Source organism: Equus asinus, chromosome 17 (assembly GCF_041296235.1).
Source record: "Equus asinus isolate D_3611 breed Donkey chromosome 17, EquAss-T2T_v2, whole genome shotgun sequence".
In the NCBI taxonomy this organism is placed as follows: domain Eukaryota; kingdom Metazoa; phylum Chordata; class Mammalia; order Perissodactyla; family Equidae; genus Equus; species Equus asinus.
The window spans coordinates 32,726,731-32,747,440 of record NC_091806.1 but is presented as its reverse complement, the minus strand read 5'-3'; the positions used below and the strand labels follow the sequence as shown (position 1 = coordinate 32,747,440).

At 35.2% G+C, this 20,710-nt stretch overlaps 2 protein-coding genes across 2 annotated transcripts; one reads left to right on the top strand and one right to left on the bottom strand.

The window, feature by feature from the left end:
* Positions 1 to 200: 200 nt before the first annotated feature.
* LOC106822151 (olfactory receptor 5B2-like) lies at positions 201 to 1,148 on the bottom strand. The gene is given in 1 exon segment (XM_014827193.2): positions 201 to 1,148. A coding segment is annotated over 1 exon segment (945 nt). The 5' UTR covers positions 1,146 to 1,148.
* Positions 1,149 to 19,020: 17,872 nt separating this feature from the next.
* LOC106822150 (olfactory receptor 5B2-like) lies at positions 19,021 to 19,965 on the top strand. Its single transcript, XM_014827191.3, has one exon. The coding sequence runs from the start codon at positions 19,021 to 19,023 to the stop codon at positions 19,963 to 19,965; it is 945 nt and encodes a 314-aa protein (XP_014682677.3).
* The last annotated feature ends 745 nt before the right edge of the window (positions 19,966 to 20,710 follow it).

The window sequence follows — 20,710 nt, the reverse complement described above, 5'->3', positions numbered from 1 at the left end:
AATTTCTTATGCTTCACAGTAGCCATTCTCTTACAAGTGTTATATTTCTAAATGCATTTTCTTTTTATTAAACAACAGACTTTTGAAGAGATAAGAATGTCACCTCAGGAATTTGAATGTAGTGTGGGGCTTGAAAGGTAACTCATTGAATAGGGAAAGTCTGAGAGGAATTAAACAAGGTTACTGTGCATGCTACAATGTTAACATCCCAAATCTTTAGAAAAATTTCCCTTCTCAACCACCTTCTTGAATGCATACTTGACTTCTTTGTTCCTTAGGCTGTAGACCACAGGGTTCAGCATAGGGATGACCATAGAATAGAAGACAGATGCCATTTTGTCTGTGTCCATGGAATGGCTGGAGCTGGGCTGTAAATACATGAAGATGACTGTCCCATAGAAGATGGAGACTGTAGTGAGATGGGAAGCACAGGTGGACAAAGCCTTTTGGTGCCCTTGAGCTTAGTGCATATTTAAGATGGTTAAAAATATGAATAGGTAGGAAATCAATATAACAAGAAGAGCAAAAAAGACATTAAAGCTCGACAGAAAAACAAGAACCACCTCATTAATGTGTTTATCAGAGCAAGAGAGAGCCATGACTGCTGGAACATCACAGAAAAAGTGATGGACCGTATTTGACTTACAGAAAAAAAGACTAAATATGTCCCCAACATGGATAGAGGCATTCAGGAAACCACAGATGTAGGAGCCTATGACCAGATGAGCACACACACTTGTCGTCATGGTCCGGGTGTAATGTAGGGGTTTACACACTGCTGCATAGCGATCATTGGCCATTGATGCCAAGAGGTAATTTTCCACAGTGGCAAAGCCTACAAACAAAAACATTTGAGCTGAACATGCATTATATGAAATGATTTTGTCACCTATAAGTAATCCAGCCATGACTTTGGGAGTGACAGCTGAGGAGTAACTAAAGTCGACCAAAGACAGATTACTAAGGAAAAAGTACATGGGAGTGTGGAGATGAGAGTTCGATAAAATCAAGATGATAATCCCCAAGTTTCCAGTCACATTGATGAGATAAATGAAAGTGAAAATGATAAAGAGGGGGACCTGCAGTTCTGAGGTGTCAGTTACTCCTAGTAGGATGAATGGTGTCACTTCTGTCCTATTCTCCATGGATGCTATTTGAGAATCATGAGACGTCCTGTAGCAATGATAAATAAAGGGGAAAAGTGACAAACAAAAAAGAAATTGTATTGAAATTGAAATTTATAAATACCATGTGCACTATTTCATTAATAATTGTACTTCAAAATTACCCTGAAAAAATGTTAAGAGCTTTATATATAAATGTGTATACACATGTGTCTTTGTGTGTACAACAGGTAGTATTATTATTTTTATTTTAATATTAAAGGCATTAGGGATTTTAGAAGTTATGTGATATTCTACAATCATATCATTGGTATGAAGAATGTTCAAGATTCAAGATTGAAACCCAGTTTTGACCTAATCAAAATCTGTGTGCTCCTAGCAACCTCACTGTCAGCATATTTAAAGGTGCCAGTAATAATAAGAATGAGATTACAGGGAAAAATTTAAACTGCAGTTCATTTCAATCTTGCTAATTAATTTAGTTCTCTTTATAGTTTAAAGAAAGCTCACTTCATACTTATGCTGCTTTTTATTACCTCCAATAGGAGACTGACTGAGAGTGAACAAGATGAAATTACCCCTTACTCAATCAGAGCATCATCTATCTTGTTTTTTTGAACCATCTTCTTTAGGGATGCTGCAGGATATTTCATAAGTATCACTAAACTCCATCCTAATGGAAATTTTGACATTTATACATGATCTCAACTCACTATTTTTCAAAAAAAATGTTCAAAACATCAATTTCTGTGCTCAAATAACTCATAGTATGAATAGCTTCCCAACTGCTTTTGAATGAATTATGCTTTTCAGTGAGAGTGGATACGGAATATAGTAACTTACCTTGTTCCTTGAAGAGAAGGGGCAGTCAATGCTTCATGGTGAGTGTGAAATCAGAAATTCAGCCATGAAATAATTCACAAATAATTATAGAGAAGTTATATTTTAGGTAGTGGTTAAAAGGTTCCAACTTCTCTGATGCAGGAAAAGAGGGAGAGAAAAACACTGACTAGGGCCCATGAACCTGGGTTCAAGTCTTGAATCCACCATTAATTCTTACTGTGCCTTTGGAGGAATTGCTTATCTTCTCATTATTTGTAAAATAAACATAATAAAATTACTTCTCCCACATAATTTACAGAATTGTGTCTGTAAATATCAAATAATGGAAGGTCTATAAAACAACTCAGTAAGGGGTTATAATTTTTAAGTCACTCAATATAATTTTTATCTTGGGGTGATATCCTCAGCCATGGTTGCAGGCTAATAGCAATTCTTCAGGTAGGGAGAAGGCCTTTGTGTAATGACAACTATTAACATTCAAATAAATATATGCTGATCAACGTGACCAGCAGGCAGTCTAGTCTCTCTAAAATGATGTCATGTGAAGCATTGTTGATATTTCAGAGACTAATAAAAGGGAAGCAGGAGAGAATTATGGAGATATGCTGCCCTCAGGAGATACCCCCATGAGAGCATCCACAGCTTTCCTCACCTTCTCAGGGAGGAAGCAATTCAATTGCCTATGGGGACCTTGCTCCATATATTGAGTGTACATGCATATTTTGGTATTACATGTTGCTATATGGTTTTTTCTTTGCATTTTGTGAATGTACAATTTACAAACAGTTAGATTCACACTTTTTTGTGTATAGACCTAAGAATTTGATCAAACGTGTATGGGTGTGTAACTACTATCACCATCAGGATATAGAACACTTCCATCACATAAAAAACCCCCTGAGGTTCTTTGTGGTCAACTCACTCTCCCACCCACTCCTCTGGAAACCACTTAACTACTTTGTGTTCTGTGTTCTTTGCCTTTGCAAGAATGCTCATCTGCAAATCAATCAATGTGATACACCACATCAATGAAATGAGGAATAAGAATCACATGATCATCTCAACAGATGCAGAGAAAGCATTTGGCAAGATCCAACATCCGTTTATGATAAAAACTCTCAATAAAATGGGTATAAAAGGAAAGTAACTCAACATAATAAAGGCCATATATGACAAAAAAACAGCCAACGTCATGCTTAATGGTGAAAAACTGAAAGCCATCCTTTTGAGAACAGCAGCAAGTCAAGTGTGCCCACTCTTGCCACTCCTATTCAACATAGTACTGGAGGTATTGGCCAGAACAATTAGGCAAGAAAAAGATATAAAAAGAATCCAAACTGGGAAAGAAGAAATGAAACTTTCTCTATTTGTAGATGACATGATTCTATATGTAGAAAACCCTAAAGAATTCACAAAAGAACTATTAGAAATAATCAACAACTACAACAAAGTTTCAGGTATAAAATCAATTTAAAAAGATCAGTTGCATTTCTATACAGTAACAATGAACTAGAAGAAAGAGAAATCAAGAATGCAGTCCCATTTACAGTTGCAACAACAAAAAAATAAAATGCCTAGAAACAAACTTAACCAAAGAAGTGAGAGACCTGTACACTGAAAACTATAAGATGTTATTGAAAGAAATTAAAGGAGATATAAAAAAGTGGAAAGATATTCCATGTTCATGGATTGGAAGAATAAACATAGTTAAAATGTCCATACTACTTAAATCAATCTACAGATTCAATGCAATCCCAATCAGAATCCCAATGACATTCTTCACAGAAATTGAACAAAGAATCCAAAAATTTATATGGAACAACAAAAGACCCCGAATAACCAAAGCAACCATGAGAGAAAAGAACAAAGCTGGAGGCATCACAACCCCTGACTTCAAAACATACTACAAAGCTATAGTAATCAAAACAGCGTGGTACTGGCACAAAAACAGACAAACAGATCAATGGGTCAGAATTGAAAGCCCAGAAATAAAACCACACATATATAGACAGTTAACATTTGACAAAGGAGCCAAGAACATACAATGGAGAAGGGAAATTCTCTTCAATAAATGATGTTGGGAAAACTGGAAAGCCACATGCAAAAGAATGAAAGTAGAGCATTATCTTGTATCATACACAAAAATTAACTCTAAATGGATTAAAGATTTGAATGCAAGACCTGAAACCATAAAACTCCTAGAAGAAAATATAGGCAGTACATCCTTTGACATGGGTCTTAGCAACATCTTTTTGAATACCATGCCTACCTGGGCAAGGGAAACAAAAGATAAAATTAACAAACAGGACTACATCAGACTAAAAATCTTCTGCAGAGCAAAGGAAATCATGAACAAAACAGAAAGACAACTCATCAACTGGGAGAAAATATTTTCAAATCATTTATCAGACAAGAGATGGATCTCCAAAATATATAAAGAATTCATACAATTCAACAGCAACAACAAAACAAACAAACCGATCAAAAAATGGGCAGAGGATATAAACAGATATTTTTCCAAGGGAAGATATACAGATGGCCAACAGACACATGAAACGATGCTCAACATGACTAATTATTATGGAAATGCAAATCAGAACTATGATGAGATATCACCCCTACACCAGTCACAATGGCTATAATTACCAAGAGGAAAACAATAAATGTTGGAAAGGATGTGGAGAAAAGGGAAGGGTCATACACTGCTAGTGGGAATGCAAACTGGTGCAGCCACTATGGAAAACAGTATGGAGATTTCTCAAAAAATTAAAAATAGAAATGTCATGTGACCCAGCTATCCCACTACTGGGTATTTATCCAGATAACTTGAAATCAATGATCCAAAGAGATTTATGCACTCCTATGTTCATTGCAGCGTTATTCACAATAACCAAGATCTGGAAGCAACCCAAGTGCCCTTCTACAGATGAGTGGATAAAGAAGATGTGGTATATATACACAATGAAATACTACTCAGCCATGAAAAAAAGACAAAACTGTCCCATTTAAGACAATGTGGATGGACCTTGAGGCTATGATGTTAAGTGAAATAAACCAGACAAAGATAAATACTGCATGATTTCACTCATTTGTGGAAGATAACAAATACATGGATAAAGAGAACAGATTAGTGGTTACCAGAGGGGAAGGGGTTGGAGGGTGGGAAAAAGGGATAAAGGGCCACATATGTATGGTGATGGATAAAAAATTAGGCTACTGGGGGTAAGCACGATGAAAAGGATTCAGAAATGGATGAACAGTAATGTATGCCTGACACTACACAACGTTATAAACCATTGTAATCCCAATAAAATTACTTGGAATAAAATGAGTTAAAATGCAGTCAATGTTGCTTCCAGTCAAAAAAAAAAAAAAAAAAAGAATCTCCTTAAGTAGAAATTCTAGCATGTGCAGTCTTTGAGTCTTACTTCTTTTACTTAATATAATGCACTTAAGATCCATCTATGTTGTTATCTTTACCAGTAGGGGAATATTTTTTTTGAGTAGTGTTCCATTTTATAGACAGTACAGACAGTACATTCCTCAGTTGAGGAACAGTATGTTGGTTCTAGTGTTTGGTGATTATGAATAAAATTGATCTAAACGTTTACCCAAAGGTCTTTCTGTGAACATAGGTTTTCATTTCATTTGAGTAAATACTTGTGAGAAGGACTGCTTGGCCATATGGTAAATATCTTCTTAAATTAAAAAGAAAGTGTCAAACTGTTTTCTGAATTTGCTTTACTATTTTGCTCCCAGCTGCAATGAATTCCAGTTGTTTCACATCTTTCCCAGCATTTGATATTTTAATGTTTTTTTTTTTAAATTTTCTTTTATCTAATTTCTTTTCTTCCTCTTTTGCAAAGATGTCTCAAAACATCTCTTCAGAAAAATCTTTTTAAAAAACCCCCATTTGCCTTACCATCACAGTCCTGGCCTAGGAATTTTTTCAAACAAAAGAAATAGATCCATTCTTTTGTCTGTACATTTGTCTCTAAGCCACACTTCCCAAGAGATATCACACCTTGCTCAGAACAGCAAGTTTAGTGGTTACAAATTTGTCAGATGGCTTAGCTCCAAATTCAAGCAAGTTATTTAACGCCTCCAAATTGCAGCTTCTCATCTATAAGGATGAAGACAATAGTATCATGTAATTCTCGCAGAATTGTTAAGATTATCAGATGACATATATACAAAGTGAAGCACAATTTCTGCCATGTATCAGGTGTTCATAAGGTTAAATATTACTATTTTATTTTTTATCAAAGATTGATATGGCATGTTTCACAAGTATATTGGTGCTCAAACATTCCATCTGCTTTCCTCACATGCGACTGCCCCATTGCTGCTCAGCAGAGACATTTACTAGTTCTAGAAAATGGGATATGGGAATAATTGATATGTGTAATTTCTGGGTGGGTTGAGGGACATATATAACACCCCAGTTGTCTCTTCTGCCACAGAGCTCAAGCAGGCTTAATATCCCAGCAGGTGCGGCTATGGATGGTGAAGATTTCAGTAACTGGCATCTTTCAGTGATCATGTTGAGATGGCCCTCTCCCTCCAAAGACAAGATGTGTGATGGACATGAGGGAGCATAGTGAGAAACAAATCTGTGAGAGGCTGAATAATGGCCCAAAAGATTCTTAATATCTTGAACCTTTAAATGATTACTGCTATGGACTGAATTGTGTCCCCCCAAAATTCATATATTAAAACCCTATCCTCCAATGAGACTGTTTCAGAGATAGGCATTGTAAGGACGTAATTAGGATAAATGAGGTAATAAGGATGGGGCCCTGATCCAACAGGGCTGGTGCCTTATAGGAAGAAGATGAGACATCAGAGCTCTTTCTCTCCACCATGTTAGGACACAGTAAAAACGTGGGCATCTGAAAGGCAGGAAGAGAATCCTCACCAGAAACTGAATTGCCCAGCACCTTGATCTTGGAATTTCCAACCTCCAGAGCTGTAAGAAAATAAATTTATTTTGCTAAGTCACCCAGTCTATGAGATTGTGTTACAGCAGTACAAGCTGACTAATACAGTTACCTTATGTGGCAAAGACTTTGCAGCTGTGATTAAGTGTTAGCAGTATTGATATGGGAGATTTCAGTGGGTCCTAAACTGAAGTGTTCTTATAAGAGAGAGGCAGGAAAAATGGCAGACTAGGGAATTCCACAGAAACACCAAAAAAGCAAGCAGAAACTTTCAGAATCAATTTTATCAGAATGGGGAAGAATCTGATGTCTAGAATTACCACACTATGTATTTTAAAAGTCCAATTTTCAACCAAAAACTAAGAGGCATGAAAAGAAACATGAAAGCATGTCTTGTTCACACATGAAAAGAAATAGAAATTAACAGAAAGTGTCCCTGAGGAAGCACAGATATTGGACTTACTAGTCAAAAGCTTTAAATCATCTGTCTTACATATGTTCAAAGAACCTAAGAAAATTTTTGATAAAGAAACTTGGAAAATGATTTTTCAACGAATGGAGAATATCAGTAAGCAGATAGAAATTGTAAATGGAACCAGATAGATTGGAGCTGAAAAGTACAATAAGTGAAGTAAAAAATTTGCTAGAGTGTTTCAATAGTCAATTGAGCAGTTTGAGGAAATAGTGATTTGAATGATTTGAATGATTTGAGGAAAAAGAAGTAATGAGTCAATTTGAAGATAAATCAATAAATGTAACCCAGTCTGAGGAGCACTCATTTTAATAAAAGAATAAATAGAAACTTTAAAAGCCTAAGACGCCAGTTGGACACCATCAAGCACATGAAAATACGCATAAAGGGAATGCCAGAATGAGAGGAGAGAGAAAGAAAAGGACGGGAAGACTATTTTAAGAAATATGGCCAAAAACTTGTCGAATTTTGAAAATTCACATACAAGTTGGAATTAAAGAACACACTCTTATACATCCAATGAGTTAAAGAAGAAATCAAGAAATCAAAAAGGAAATAGAAAATAAAACAAATGAAACTGAAACACTACATATCAACATTTGAAGAGTTAAAAAAATAGTGATAATAGACAAATTTACAACTGTTTATTTTAAAAATGAAAAAAGAACGCAAATCAACAACCTAACGTTACACCTTAAGGAAATAAAAAAGGAAGTACTCACTAAAACTAAAGCAGAAGAAGGAAGAATATAATAAAGATTACAGGGGAGATAAATTGGAGAGCAATGGTATCTTCCTAGAAGGTCCAGAAGACCAACATTTTTCATTCTGCCTCCAGCTACCCATTACAACTCTTGGTGAGTGCAACCAAGAGTTGATGGCTTCCTTCTTTCATCTATTTTTGAGGTGCCATTTTTGAGATGGAGGATTTACCATGAACAAAGCAATAAGAATTCTAGGACATAAGGCAGGAGACCTAAGGCTATTGTCCCCTTCTCCCCAAGTGCCCAGTTCCTAAATGAGGGCTGTGACTCATAATGAAACATGCCACTTTCCCCACCTCCGGCTTGAGAGCAATGGATCAGTGATTTTTCCCAGGGGAGAGATTCGAAGCTCTTCCCAAAGGAACTAACTTTATAGCAGAGTGTGAGGAAGTTCAAGCCTAAGGATATTTTTAAAAAATGGAGATTTGGATAAAAAGCAATCAAGAGAAGACTGGTCAATTTACTAAATCTTAGGTCAGCTAACTTACCAGAAGAGACAGGGGAAAGAGAGACCCACGAAGAACCCTCTTGGGGTCAGAACAACCTCAAACAATGGTCTTAAAATTACCCTTAATTCAATCACATCTGTCTGTTGAGCAATTTATTGTGCAGAACATTGTTGGAAAAAATAGAGCAGTGTGTCAGCAATAAGTGGATCTTGGCAGCTCAGTGTGTTTAGGGAAATAGAAAGTCACAAAGAGCCTAAAACCACTGTCCCCCCAGGTGACTGTGCTTGTGCTAAAAGATACATTCTCCAAGGAGCAATATCAAAGACTTCATACTATGGGGGGGGAATATATATCAAGAAAATTTTCCAGCAAGTCACTGAACAAATAAATGATTAAGTTTCAACAGGAAACCCTGGAGGTGGGGGGGGGGGACCAGTACTCAGAATTGTGGCAATAAATAACAGCATATACATGAACCCTATGTGTGCATATCCACACAGAAGTGAGAAACTCGTCCAAGGGGGTAAGTGTAGTGTGAATAGAATTTATTATTCTTTTTAATAAAATAATTTTAATGGTCAATTGCAACATCAGAATATAAAATTATGTCAAATACTTATTTACTTAGTTGAAGAACTTCTAAGAGTGAAAATGCAGAAAAAATGTAATATATTAAATGTAGGTATACAATTTTTGTTGCCACATTTTATCTAGCACTACAGAAACATAACATTTTAAAAGAATTAACATCTATGTTAGCACTGATTCATTTGTTCAAAACAGCATGTTCCAATGATAATTTTTAAAAGGAAAAGATGCCAGAGTCTAAGAAAAAAGGAAATAAAATAAAGGCTTTTTTCAATTTATGCACATATGACTACCAACTCTTCGCACTGTGCTAAACCAGTTTAATGAGAACTATAATAACGTGATGCATTGTTGTGTCTAAATGCTTTGAAATGGTGAATGCAACTCATTCATTCATATTTTAGTTGAGTTACATCATTTCCTGTTATTCCACCAGGCATTCAGCTAGCTGCATTAACACTGATTTTCTTTCTACTCTATGACAATTCCAAACATACTGTCACTGCAGGACATTTTACTCTTTGTTCCCTGTACCTAAGATGTACCCTCATTTCATTATTTGCCTGATTAAATAATACCATATCACAGAGGCCTTCCTTAATCACTTTCATAAGCTTTCTCCTTTACATGGGTCCTTATTTATTGCTCGCATAGCTCTTATTACCACTCATTTATTGTATATTTATATGTTCACCTGTATATATTTATCCCCCAATTGCAATGTAAACCTCATAAGAGCACTGACTTTATCTGCTTTGATCACAACTCTGTCCCTAATACCTAAAAATAGTGTTGAGTTCATAGGAGATTCTCAACAAATATTTGTTTAATGAATGAATAAATTAATTAGCTTTTAGTCCAACTATATCAATATGTTGAATTTTCTTTTGTGAATACTTATTTTTTCTTTTTATATCAGTAACATTGGATTATAACATTATATAACTTTCAGATGTACATCATAGTATAATTTGAATTCTGTGTAGATTACATCACGTTCACCACCCAAAGACTAATTATGATCCATCACCACACACATGTATCTAATCATCTCTTTCCCCCTTCTCCATCTCCCCTTCCCCTCTGGTAACTATCAATCCAACCTCTGTTGCTATATGTTTGTTTTTATCTTCTACTTATAAGTGAGATCATATGGTATTTGACTTTCTCCCTCCGACTTATTTCACTTAGCATAATTCCCTCAAGGTCTATCCATGTTGTCACAATGGCTGGATTTCATCCTTTCTTATGGCTGAGCAGTATTTCATTGTGCATATATACCACATCTTCCTTATCCATTTGTCCTTGATGGGCACCTAGGTTGTTTCCAAGTCTTGGCTATTGTGAATAATGCTGTGATGAACATAAGGGTGCATGTTTCTTTATGCTGTAGCTTCCCCTGACGCAGGAAGGGTTAATAATCACTGGAAAAAGCTTGCCAACAAACTGTGACCCAGAGGTGAGAAGGCTGGTCAGCCAATGACGGGTAAGACCTCCAGGGTGGGGCAACCTAAGACAGGCACGGTCGCCTGGGGGCACAGATGGAGACACGATATTGATATTGGGAGCAGCAGGGATTGTTGCCTAGGAGACCTTGCCTGCTCCGAGATAAAAATATACGAGCACAGCAATAACATGATAATATCAAAACAGAGGCCGAGGGAGGGCTCCTTGAGAAATCACTAAGAATTCTTGGCATTCGCTAATTACTTCATCCAGAACACCTGTGTATGTTTGACAGATGTAAGCTATGTATATATTGAAATGCTGGTTATAATAAACTCAGAGTGGCCATCAGCCCTCTCCGAATCTATCCTGATGTGTACATTGGATTGCGACACTGACATATGCCTTTGTGTTTTCAAGTTCTTTGGATAAATACCCAGCAGTGGAATAGCTGGATCATATGGTAGATCTGTTCTTAATTTTCTGAGGAATCTTCTTACGGTTTTCTGTAGTGGATGCATCAGTTTATGCTCTCACAAGCAGTGTACAAGGGTTCCCTTCTCCCCACATCCTCTCCAACACTTGTTGTTTCCTGTCTTGTTAATTATAGCCATTCTGACCAGAGTGAGGTGATATCTCACAGTTTTGATTTGCATTTATCTGATGGTTAATGATGTTGAACATGTTTTTGTGTACCTGTTGGCCATCCACATATCTTCTTTGGAGAAATCTCTGTTCAGATCTTTTGCCCATTTTTTAATTGGGTTGTTGGTTTTTTTACTGTTGAGACATATGAGTTCTTTGCATATTTTGGATATTAACTCCCTATCCGATATATGGTTTGAAAATCCCAATTGCTGGGTTGTCTTTTTGTTTTGTTGATGGTTTCCATTGCTGTGAAGAAGCTTTTTAGTTTGATGCAGTCCCATTTGTTTGTTTTTTCTTTTGTTTCCCTTGCCTGGTCAGACATGGTACTTGAAAATATGCTGCTAAGACTGACGTCAAAAGTGTGCTGCCTATGTTTTCTTCTAGAAGTTTCATGGTTTCAGGTCTTACATTCAAGTCTTTAATCCTCTTTGAGCTGATTTTTGTGCACGGTGTAAGATAATGGTCTACTTTCATTCTTTTGCATTTGGCTGTCCCGTTTTCCCAAAACCATTTATTGAAAAGATCTTCCTTTCTCCATTGTATGCTCTTGGCTCCCTTTTCCAAAATTAGCTGTCCATATATGTGTGGGTTTATTTCTGGGCTCTCAATTCTGTTCCATTGATCTATGTGTCTATTTTTGTGCCAGTAACATGCTGTTTTTGTGGCTATAGCTTTGTAGTATATTTTTAAATCAGGGAATGTGACACCTCCAGCTTTATTCTTTTTCCTCAGGATTCCTTTGGCTGTTCGGAGTCTTTTGCTGCTCCATATAAATTTTAGGATTCTTTGTTCTATTTCTGTGAAAAATGTTGTTGGAACTTTGATAGGGATTGCACTGAATCTATAGATTGTTTTAGGAAGTATGGACGTTTTGGCTATGTTAATTCTTCCAATCCAAGAGCATGGAATATCTTTGCATTTTTTTGTGTCTTCTTCAATTTGTTTCAACAAAGTTTTATAGTTTTCAGTGTATAGCTTTCACCTCTTTAGTTAAGCTTATTCCTAGGTATCTTATTCTTTTTGTTGCAATTGTAAATGGGATTGCATTTTTTATTTTTATTTCTGCTATTTCATTGTTAGTGTATAGAAATGCAACTGATTCTTGTATGTTGATTTTGTATCCTGCAACTTGACTGTATTTATTTATTATTTCTAAAAGTTTTTTAGTGGATTCTTTAGGGTTTTCTATATATAAAATTATGTCATTTGCAAATAGTGACTGGTTCACCTCTTCTTTTCCAATTTAGATCCCTTTTATTTCTTTTTCTTGCCTGACTTTCTGGCTCACACTTCCCAGACTATGTTAAATAAGAATGGTGAAAGTGGGCATCCTTGTCTGGTTCCTGTTCTTAGAGGGATAGCTTTGTTTTTCATTGTTGAGAATGACATTTGCTGTGGGTTTGTCATATATAGCCTTTGTTACATTGAAGGTAGTTCCCTTCTATACCCATTTTATTTAGAGTTTTTATCATAAATGGATACTGCATCTTGTCAAATGCTTTCTCTGCATCTATTGAGATGATCTTGTGATTTTTATTATTCATTTTCTTAATGTGGTGTATCACATTGTTAGATTTGCAGATGTTGAACCATCCCTGCATCCCTGGAATAAAATTCACTTGATCATGATGTATGATCTTTTTAATGTACTGTTGTCATCAATTTGCTGGTATTTTGTTGAGGATTTTTGCATCAATGTTCATCAGTGATATTGGCCTGTAATTTTCTTTTTTTATGTTGTCCTTGTCTGGTTTTGGTGTCAGAATAATGTTGGCTTCTTAGAATAAGTTAGGAAGCTGCTCTTCCTCTTCAATTTTTTGGAGGAGTCTGAGAAGGACAGGTATTAAGTCTTCTTTGAATGTTGGCTAGAATTCACCAGGGAAGCCATCTGGTCCTGGGCTCTTATTTTTTGGGGGAGATTATTGATTACTGTTTCAATTTCCTTACTGGTGATTTGTCTATTCAAATTCTCTACTTATTCTTGATCCAGTTTTGGAAGGTTGTCAGATTCTAAGAATTTATCCATTTCTTCTGGATTATCCAATTTGTTGGTGTCTAGATTTTCATAGTATTCTCTTATACTCTTTTGTATTTCTGAGGTGTCTTGTTGTAATTTTTCCTCTTTCATTTCTGATTTTATTTATTTGAGCCATCTCTTTTTTGGTGAGTCTAGGTAAAAGTTTGTCAATTTTATTTATCTTTTCAAAGAACCAGTTCTTGGTTTCATTAATTTTTTCTATTTTTTTTAGTCTCTATTTCATTTATTTCTGCTCCAATCTTTATTATTTACTTCCTTCTGATGATTTGGGGCTTTGTTTGCTCTTCTTTTTCCAGTTGCTTTAGGTGCATGGTTAGGTTGTTTATTTGGGATTTTTCTTCTTTGTTGAGGTAGGCCTGAATTGCTACAAACTTTCCTCTTAGAACCATTTTGGCTGTATCCCATAGATTTTGGCATGGTGCATTTTCATTTGTCTCTAGGTATTTTTTGATTTCTCCTTTGTTTTCTTCATTGACCCAATCGTTGTTCAGTAACATTTTTTTGTGTTTTTTCTGGTTTTATTGCTGTAGTTGATTTCTAGTTTCATACCTTGATGGTCAGAAAAGATGCTTGGTATTATTTCGATCTTCTTAAATTTATTGAGTCTTGTTTTGTGGCCTAATATGTGATCAATCCTGGAGAATGTTCCATGTGCATTTGAAAAGAATGTGTATTCTGTGGTTTTTGGATGAAGTGTTCTATATATATCTACTAAGTACATCTGATCTAAGGTGTCATTTAAGGCCAGTGCTTCCTTATTGATCTTCTGTTTGGATGATTAACACTGATTTATTGTATATTTTTGTTCAACTGTATACATTTCTCCCCCAATTGCAATGTAAACCTCGTAAGAGCACTGACTTTATCTGCTTTTCACAACTCTATCCCTAATACCTAAAATAGTGTCATGTCCATAGGAGATTCTCAACATATATTTGTTTAATGAAGGAATAAATTAATCTAGATTTTAGTCCACCTATATCAATATGTGGAATTTTGAACCACTGATATTATAATGAATTAGCTATAATATAAACCTTTTGATTAAATGTTAGAGTATTTAAAGAGTGATGGATGATTTTCTGTATTGCTGACATTTTTTTTTCTATATTTTTACTTAGTTTTTGCAGTCTCCACCTTTGACACAATGATTTTCTGGAAAACACATTATAAGTTGGATAATCTCAAAATATCTCATGCTTTCATTAAGAATGGTGTCTAATTAATTCATAATAACATGTCACATAAATTATATCTATAAAACCATAAAAGGACATTTAATATGAAGTTATTTTAAAAATATTCAAAACCCCCCTCCTGAAACAAATATGTGACTTTAGCAAAGTTTATCATGAATAAATTGCTTTCCTATATTCTAAGAATGAACAAAGGGGATTTGAGATGAAAATTAATACCATTTATTATAGCACTCAAAAATAAAGCACCTGGGTATAAATATAATAAAATAAGGCTATACCTGAATGCTGAAAAATATAGAACACTGATGAAAGAAATTTAAAAAATCTAAATGAGTTTAAAGGTGTACCATATTCATGGATTGGGAGACTTTATGATGACTGTTTCCAAACATCTTGGAATTCTAATTGAAACTCAAGCAAGCTCTTTTTAGTAAGTATTGTTAAGATGAATCTAAAATGTATGTGGAATGGCAAGGCTACCAGAATATATATATATATGAAATGAATATATATACTAATATATATATGTGTGTGTATATATATATATATATATATATATATATATATATATAATGAGATACTATTCAGCAATAATAAAAAAGGGTTCACTATTGATATATTATGGGTTGAATTGCATCCCCTCAAAAATTCAATTCTCAAAGTCTTAGCCCACAGTCTTCAGAATGTGATCTTATTTAAAAAACGGATTGTTGCAGATTTAATTAGTTAGGATGAGGTCATACTTGAGTAGGGTAGGCTCAAATCCAGTATGATTCATGTCCTTTTAAAAAGGGAAAATTTGGACACATTCAGGCACAAAGGGAGAACACTATGTGAAGATGAAGATAGAGATCCAGGTGGTGTAGGAAGACAAAAGCTTGCCATCAAACCACTCAGAAGCTCAGAGACAGACACGGCACAAATTATTTCTTGAAGAATTCACAAGGAACCAACAAAACCACCCCTGCCAACACTTTGATCTCAGACTTCTAGCTTCCAGAAATATGAGACAATAATTTTCTGTTGTTGAAGCCACCCAGTTTATGGTACTTTTTTATGACAGTTATAGGAAATTAATATAGGTAACAATATGAATGCATCTGAAATACACCATCCTAAGTAAAAGAAGCTAGACATAAGTCTACATACACTGGGATTATATTTATAGGACATTCTTACAAAGGCAAACATATGAACAAAAACAGTTTAGTAGTTGTCAGCAGCAGGAGGTGGGAAAAGGGATTGACCACAAAGAAGCTCATGGGTTTTATTTAGAAGATGGAAACTCTTCTATACTGTGATTATGTTGGTGGTGGTTACGTGACCATATAAATTTGACTAAGCTTTTAGGTTTATACACTAAAAACTATGAATATTATTGTTATTTGTAAATTGTACTTTAGGTAGAAAATGGAAAAAAGAAATAACATGTGTGCATCCACATTGTATCGAGTTGGGTCCCTGCAGGCAATTTAATTGCTTCTTCCTTAGGAACATGCGATGAAGGCTAGAGATATCCTTGTGGAGGTCATCCCCTGAGAACTCTGTGTCTATATAACTCCGTCCTCATTCCCATGCTACCCTCTGAAATCCCAATATGACTCAATGTGACACAATTTTAGAGGGACAAGACTGTGCTGAGCCCCAGTGGCTATCACTTTAGTATTAACAGTTGTTAGTACATAGAGGCCTCGCTCCCTGACCCCTGAACTCAGGATTTGCTATGAGCTCAGCCTACAATCATGGTAAACATCTCAAGATGAAAACTATATTGATTGACTTTAAAATGATAACCTCTCAGCAAGGTATTTTACAGAGCTTCCTTCACTTGCTATTCCCAGACACAATTCTTTGAATTATATGGAAGAGGTAATTTCCTTCTTTATTTTATGAATAAGAAGAACAGAAATGACTCCTCCAAGAACATAGTAAGAATTACTGGTGGATTCAGGGCTTGTATCCAGGTTTCTGACTCCAAGTTGGGTTCTTTTCTCCAACTTTACTTGTCTTAGAGATATTGGAATCTTTAGCTAGAAACTTATAGAAAATGTGGCTAACAGTATGTATTCGTTATTCCATGGCGAAATGTCTGATTTCAGATTCACTATTCAGGATTGACTGTCCCTTATTCTCCACAGCAAGGTAAGCTCCTACATTCCATACATATTTTTAGTGAGAAGCATAATTCATGAAAAATCTGTGGGACACCTATACTTACTATGAGTTATTTGAGCACAGAAATGGGTGTTTTGAACATTTTTGTCTGAAACAGCGAGTGGAAGTTAAGGTTCAAATGTGAAAACTTCCATCATTAGGGAGTTTGGTGGTATGGAATATCATGATGCTGCTTTTTAAAAAAAGATTAGCCAAAAAAAAAAAAAAAGGATAAGTGATGCTCTTATTGAGTATGTCTTAATTTCGTCTTATTTACTATCTGTTGTCTTCTCATTAGAGGTTAAAAAAATAGAAGAGAGTTAAGTAACCCTTCCTTAAACTCCAGAAGTATTATAATTGAATTAGCAATATCCATATTCCGTTGTAACCTTTTCCCCATAATCTCATCCTTATTATTACTAGCACATCTACAAATGCTGATGGTAAGGTGGCTAAAAGCATAGGCTTTTGATTTGGTCATAGGTGTATTTGAGTCTTGAATTTTGAATCTTCCTCGTACTAGTTGTGTAATTGTAGAGCTTTACATGGCTTCTCAAATTCTCAGTCCTCTCAGTAGTAAAATGGAAATAATAATACTATCTGCCTTACAACTTTACTGTGAGGATCATATGACAAGATATGTGTATTTATGCACATATATAAGTAGAGGTAAATATATGTATAAATATATATCACAGAAATGCATAAATATAATTATACATGCATTTAGCTCTTCTTATTGTTTGTAGAACATACTACATTATACAAGTTGTTATGATTGTCAAAAGTTGGCAAACCTAATGACTTTAGAGGCTGGTGAAGTGAAGACAAGAAAGAAGTAGGGTGATGGTAGAGAATAATGATTAATGGATGATAGATATCCTTCATGACCACAAATTCAAATAGAAGAGATTTAAAAAGCTCTTCATACAGAAGATGGTATTCATGTAGAAGGTTTTAAACATGCAGGCTAAACTCAGCCAACAAACTATGAACTTTTAACCTTCAATCTCTGTGATTCAACTGTGAGATGATAGTAATGAGAGAAAGAATGAGTTTAAGAAAGGAAACTCTTTCAACTCATGCTAAAATATGGATTTTAAGAAGAAATTAAGCGAAACAATGCCTCATATGGAATGGATAGAACAGCCACTCATGCTGGCGGAAGACAGACTGAGAAACACCGGAAGGCACAGAAAATCTCAGTGGACCAAGTGTGTGAGAAAAAGGAAACCTAAGAGAGAGGCTACAAGATTTCAAAACTCATCCACACCTAAATCTTTGAATTTCACCAGCCACCTTTCTCAAACAAACATGGAAACTACCATTCCATGCTAATAATAATATTATAGCTAACAATTATTAGGCTATGCTGAACATCCAGCATTTTACTTATTGTTTTTAATACATTATCCTATTTTATTCTCACAATATCTTGAGGTAGACCTCATTACAATCTTCATTTTGTGGATGGAGAAGATCAAGTTCACGTACTTGGTTTGGAACCAATGACCCTTAGGTGGTAAATGGTAGGGTTAATATGCACTTATTCCCAGAGCCCAAGCTCTATACTCGATGCTATGTCTTCCCCTCAGAATTTTCTCTGTTTGTTGTGCAGGCCTCTATGGCTCCAGTTATCCCACTACACCTACTATGTATATATGTCTCAGTTACTTCACTATGAGACCCCAAACACTGGGTTTAGATCCATGAAGATAATGAGTAATTGTAAGTTGAGTTAAATTCAATTTTATTTAAATTAAAACCAAAGGACTGAAGAACAACTTCCCTGGGTTCAAAAATTGGCTTTGGTAGTAATAATTTTATAAACTTAAATACATTACTCAAATTCTGTGCTTCATAAGTTAAATAGGGGTAATAACTAGTAAATCTTATAGAGTTGTTGAGAAAAACAAGAGAATATACATATATTGTCTAGAGCAGTCTATGGCACACAAGCAACATAGAAGTATAAAGATTTACCAGGCTCAGGAAACTGAAATGACAGATATATTCATTCCAGACATGTCATCTTGATCAAAACGTCAGTTTTTCCACATCTCAGTTTACAAATTTACAAAATTTAGAAGGTTGGAGATGATCCGTGAAGATCTTTCAGTTTCAGCAATGTGTAACTTTATAGATAATTTATGTATTAAATTTTGTTGTCAAGCATATACTTTAGATCTGAATAATATTGAAGTAAGAATTATTGCTGTAATAAAATATTGCACATCTATCACTTATCTATCATCTGTCTACCTATTTCAACTTACTTCAATAACCTTGTTTTTTATTACTCTGTTCTTTACTTCTCATTGCTACAGGGCATATTGTAATTCCCAAACAACACCCATGAAAAACAACACAGAAGTGACTGAATTCGTCCTTCTAGGACTAACCAATACCCCAGAACTTCAGATACCCCTCTTTATAATTTTCACTCTCATTTATCTCGTCAGTGTAGTTGGAAACCTGGGGATGATTCTTTTGATTGTCATGGACTTTCATCTACACACTCCCATGTACTTTTTCCTTAGTAACCTGTCTCTGGTGTACTTTTGTTACTCTACAGCTGTCACTCCCAAAGTCATGGCTGGGCTCCTTATAGGAGACAAGATCATCTCCTACAATGCTTGTGCTGCTCAGATGTTCTTTTTTGTAGCCTTGGCCACTGTTGAAAATTTCCTCTTGGCATCAATGGCTTATGATCGCTTTGCAGCAGTATGCAAACCCCTACATTACACCACCACCATGACAACAAGTGTATGTGCTTGTCTAGCCATTGGCTCCTACATCTATGGTTTCATGAATGCCTCTGTTCACATAAGGGACACATTTAGTCTCTCTTTCTGTATGTCCAATATGGTCCATCATTTTTTCTGTGATATACCGGCAGTCATGTCCCTCTCTTGCTCTGATAGACATATTAGTGAGCTGATCCTTGTTGTTGTGGCAAGCTTCAACATCTTTTTTGCTCTCCTGGTTATCTTGAGTTCCTACATGTTCATATTTATCACCATCCTGAAGATGCACTCAGCTGAGGGATATCACAAGGCTTTATATACTTGTGCTTCTCACCTCACTACAGTTGCCATCTTCTATGGGACAGTCATTTTTATGTACTCCCAGCCCAGCTCCAGTCATTCCATGGACACAGACAAAATTGCATCTGTGTTCTATACAATGGTCATCCCAATGCTAAACCCCCTTGTCTATAGCTTGAGGAACAAAGAGGTTAAAAATGCATTCAAGAAGTTGGTTGAGAAGGTAAATTTTTCTCTAGGCTTTGCCTTTTAAAGTTGTGAGATCCACAATGACCTAGTTTCATTCCTCTCAGATCTTCAACATGCAATGACTCACATTTAAGGTCTACTCTACACTTAAATTACTGAGGTAATACCATTTCTTCTTCAAAAGCCTATCATCTAGAAAAAAGAAAATACTATGTCCAGATACTTGATATCTGAATGAGGATGTCCTGAGTGTGGATGACCTTAAGAATTTTGAGGCTTTTCTTGTAATAAACTTTATTAATTATATCTCATTTACTCATATGTTGATATTTTTTCTATCATGTGGCAATTCAAGCATATATGTAAGACATGGCATACAAAAACCCATGAATAGATGTGTATATAAGAATCCCACGTATGCACATACACATTGGAGTGGGAAATTTGTTAATAGTTTTGGATGAAGTGTTGCTAGTTTTAAATGAAAAAGTTAAAATAATTAATTTATGTATCATAATATAAATTTATTTCTGACATCATTTATTTCTCTAGTTGAAAAACTACCCTAAGAGTCCAAAAAGAAGAAGAATGTGACATGGATTTTCAAATAAAAATATGTGCTTTTCGTTAGCACATTTTATTTAGAGCTACATACATACAGCATTTTAAAGAAATTAATATTTCTGTCTTCATTAAGTCATTTGGTAAAAACAGTATGATAATATCATAATTTTCAAAAGCAAGAAGGCTAGAGGACAAAAAAGGTGATCAGATGACAAAGGAATTTTAAAATTTTTCTGAATATGAAT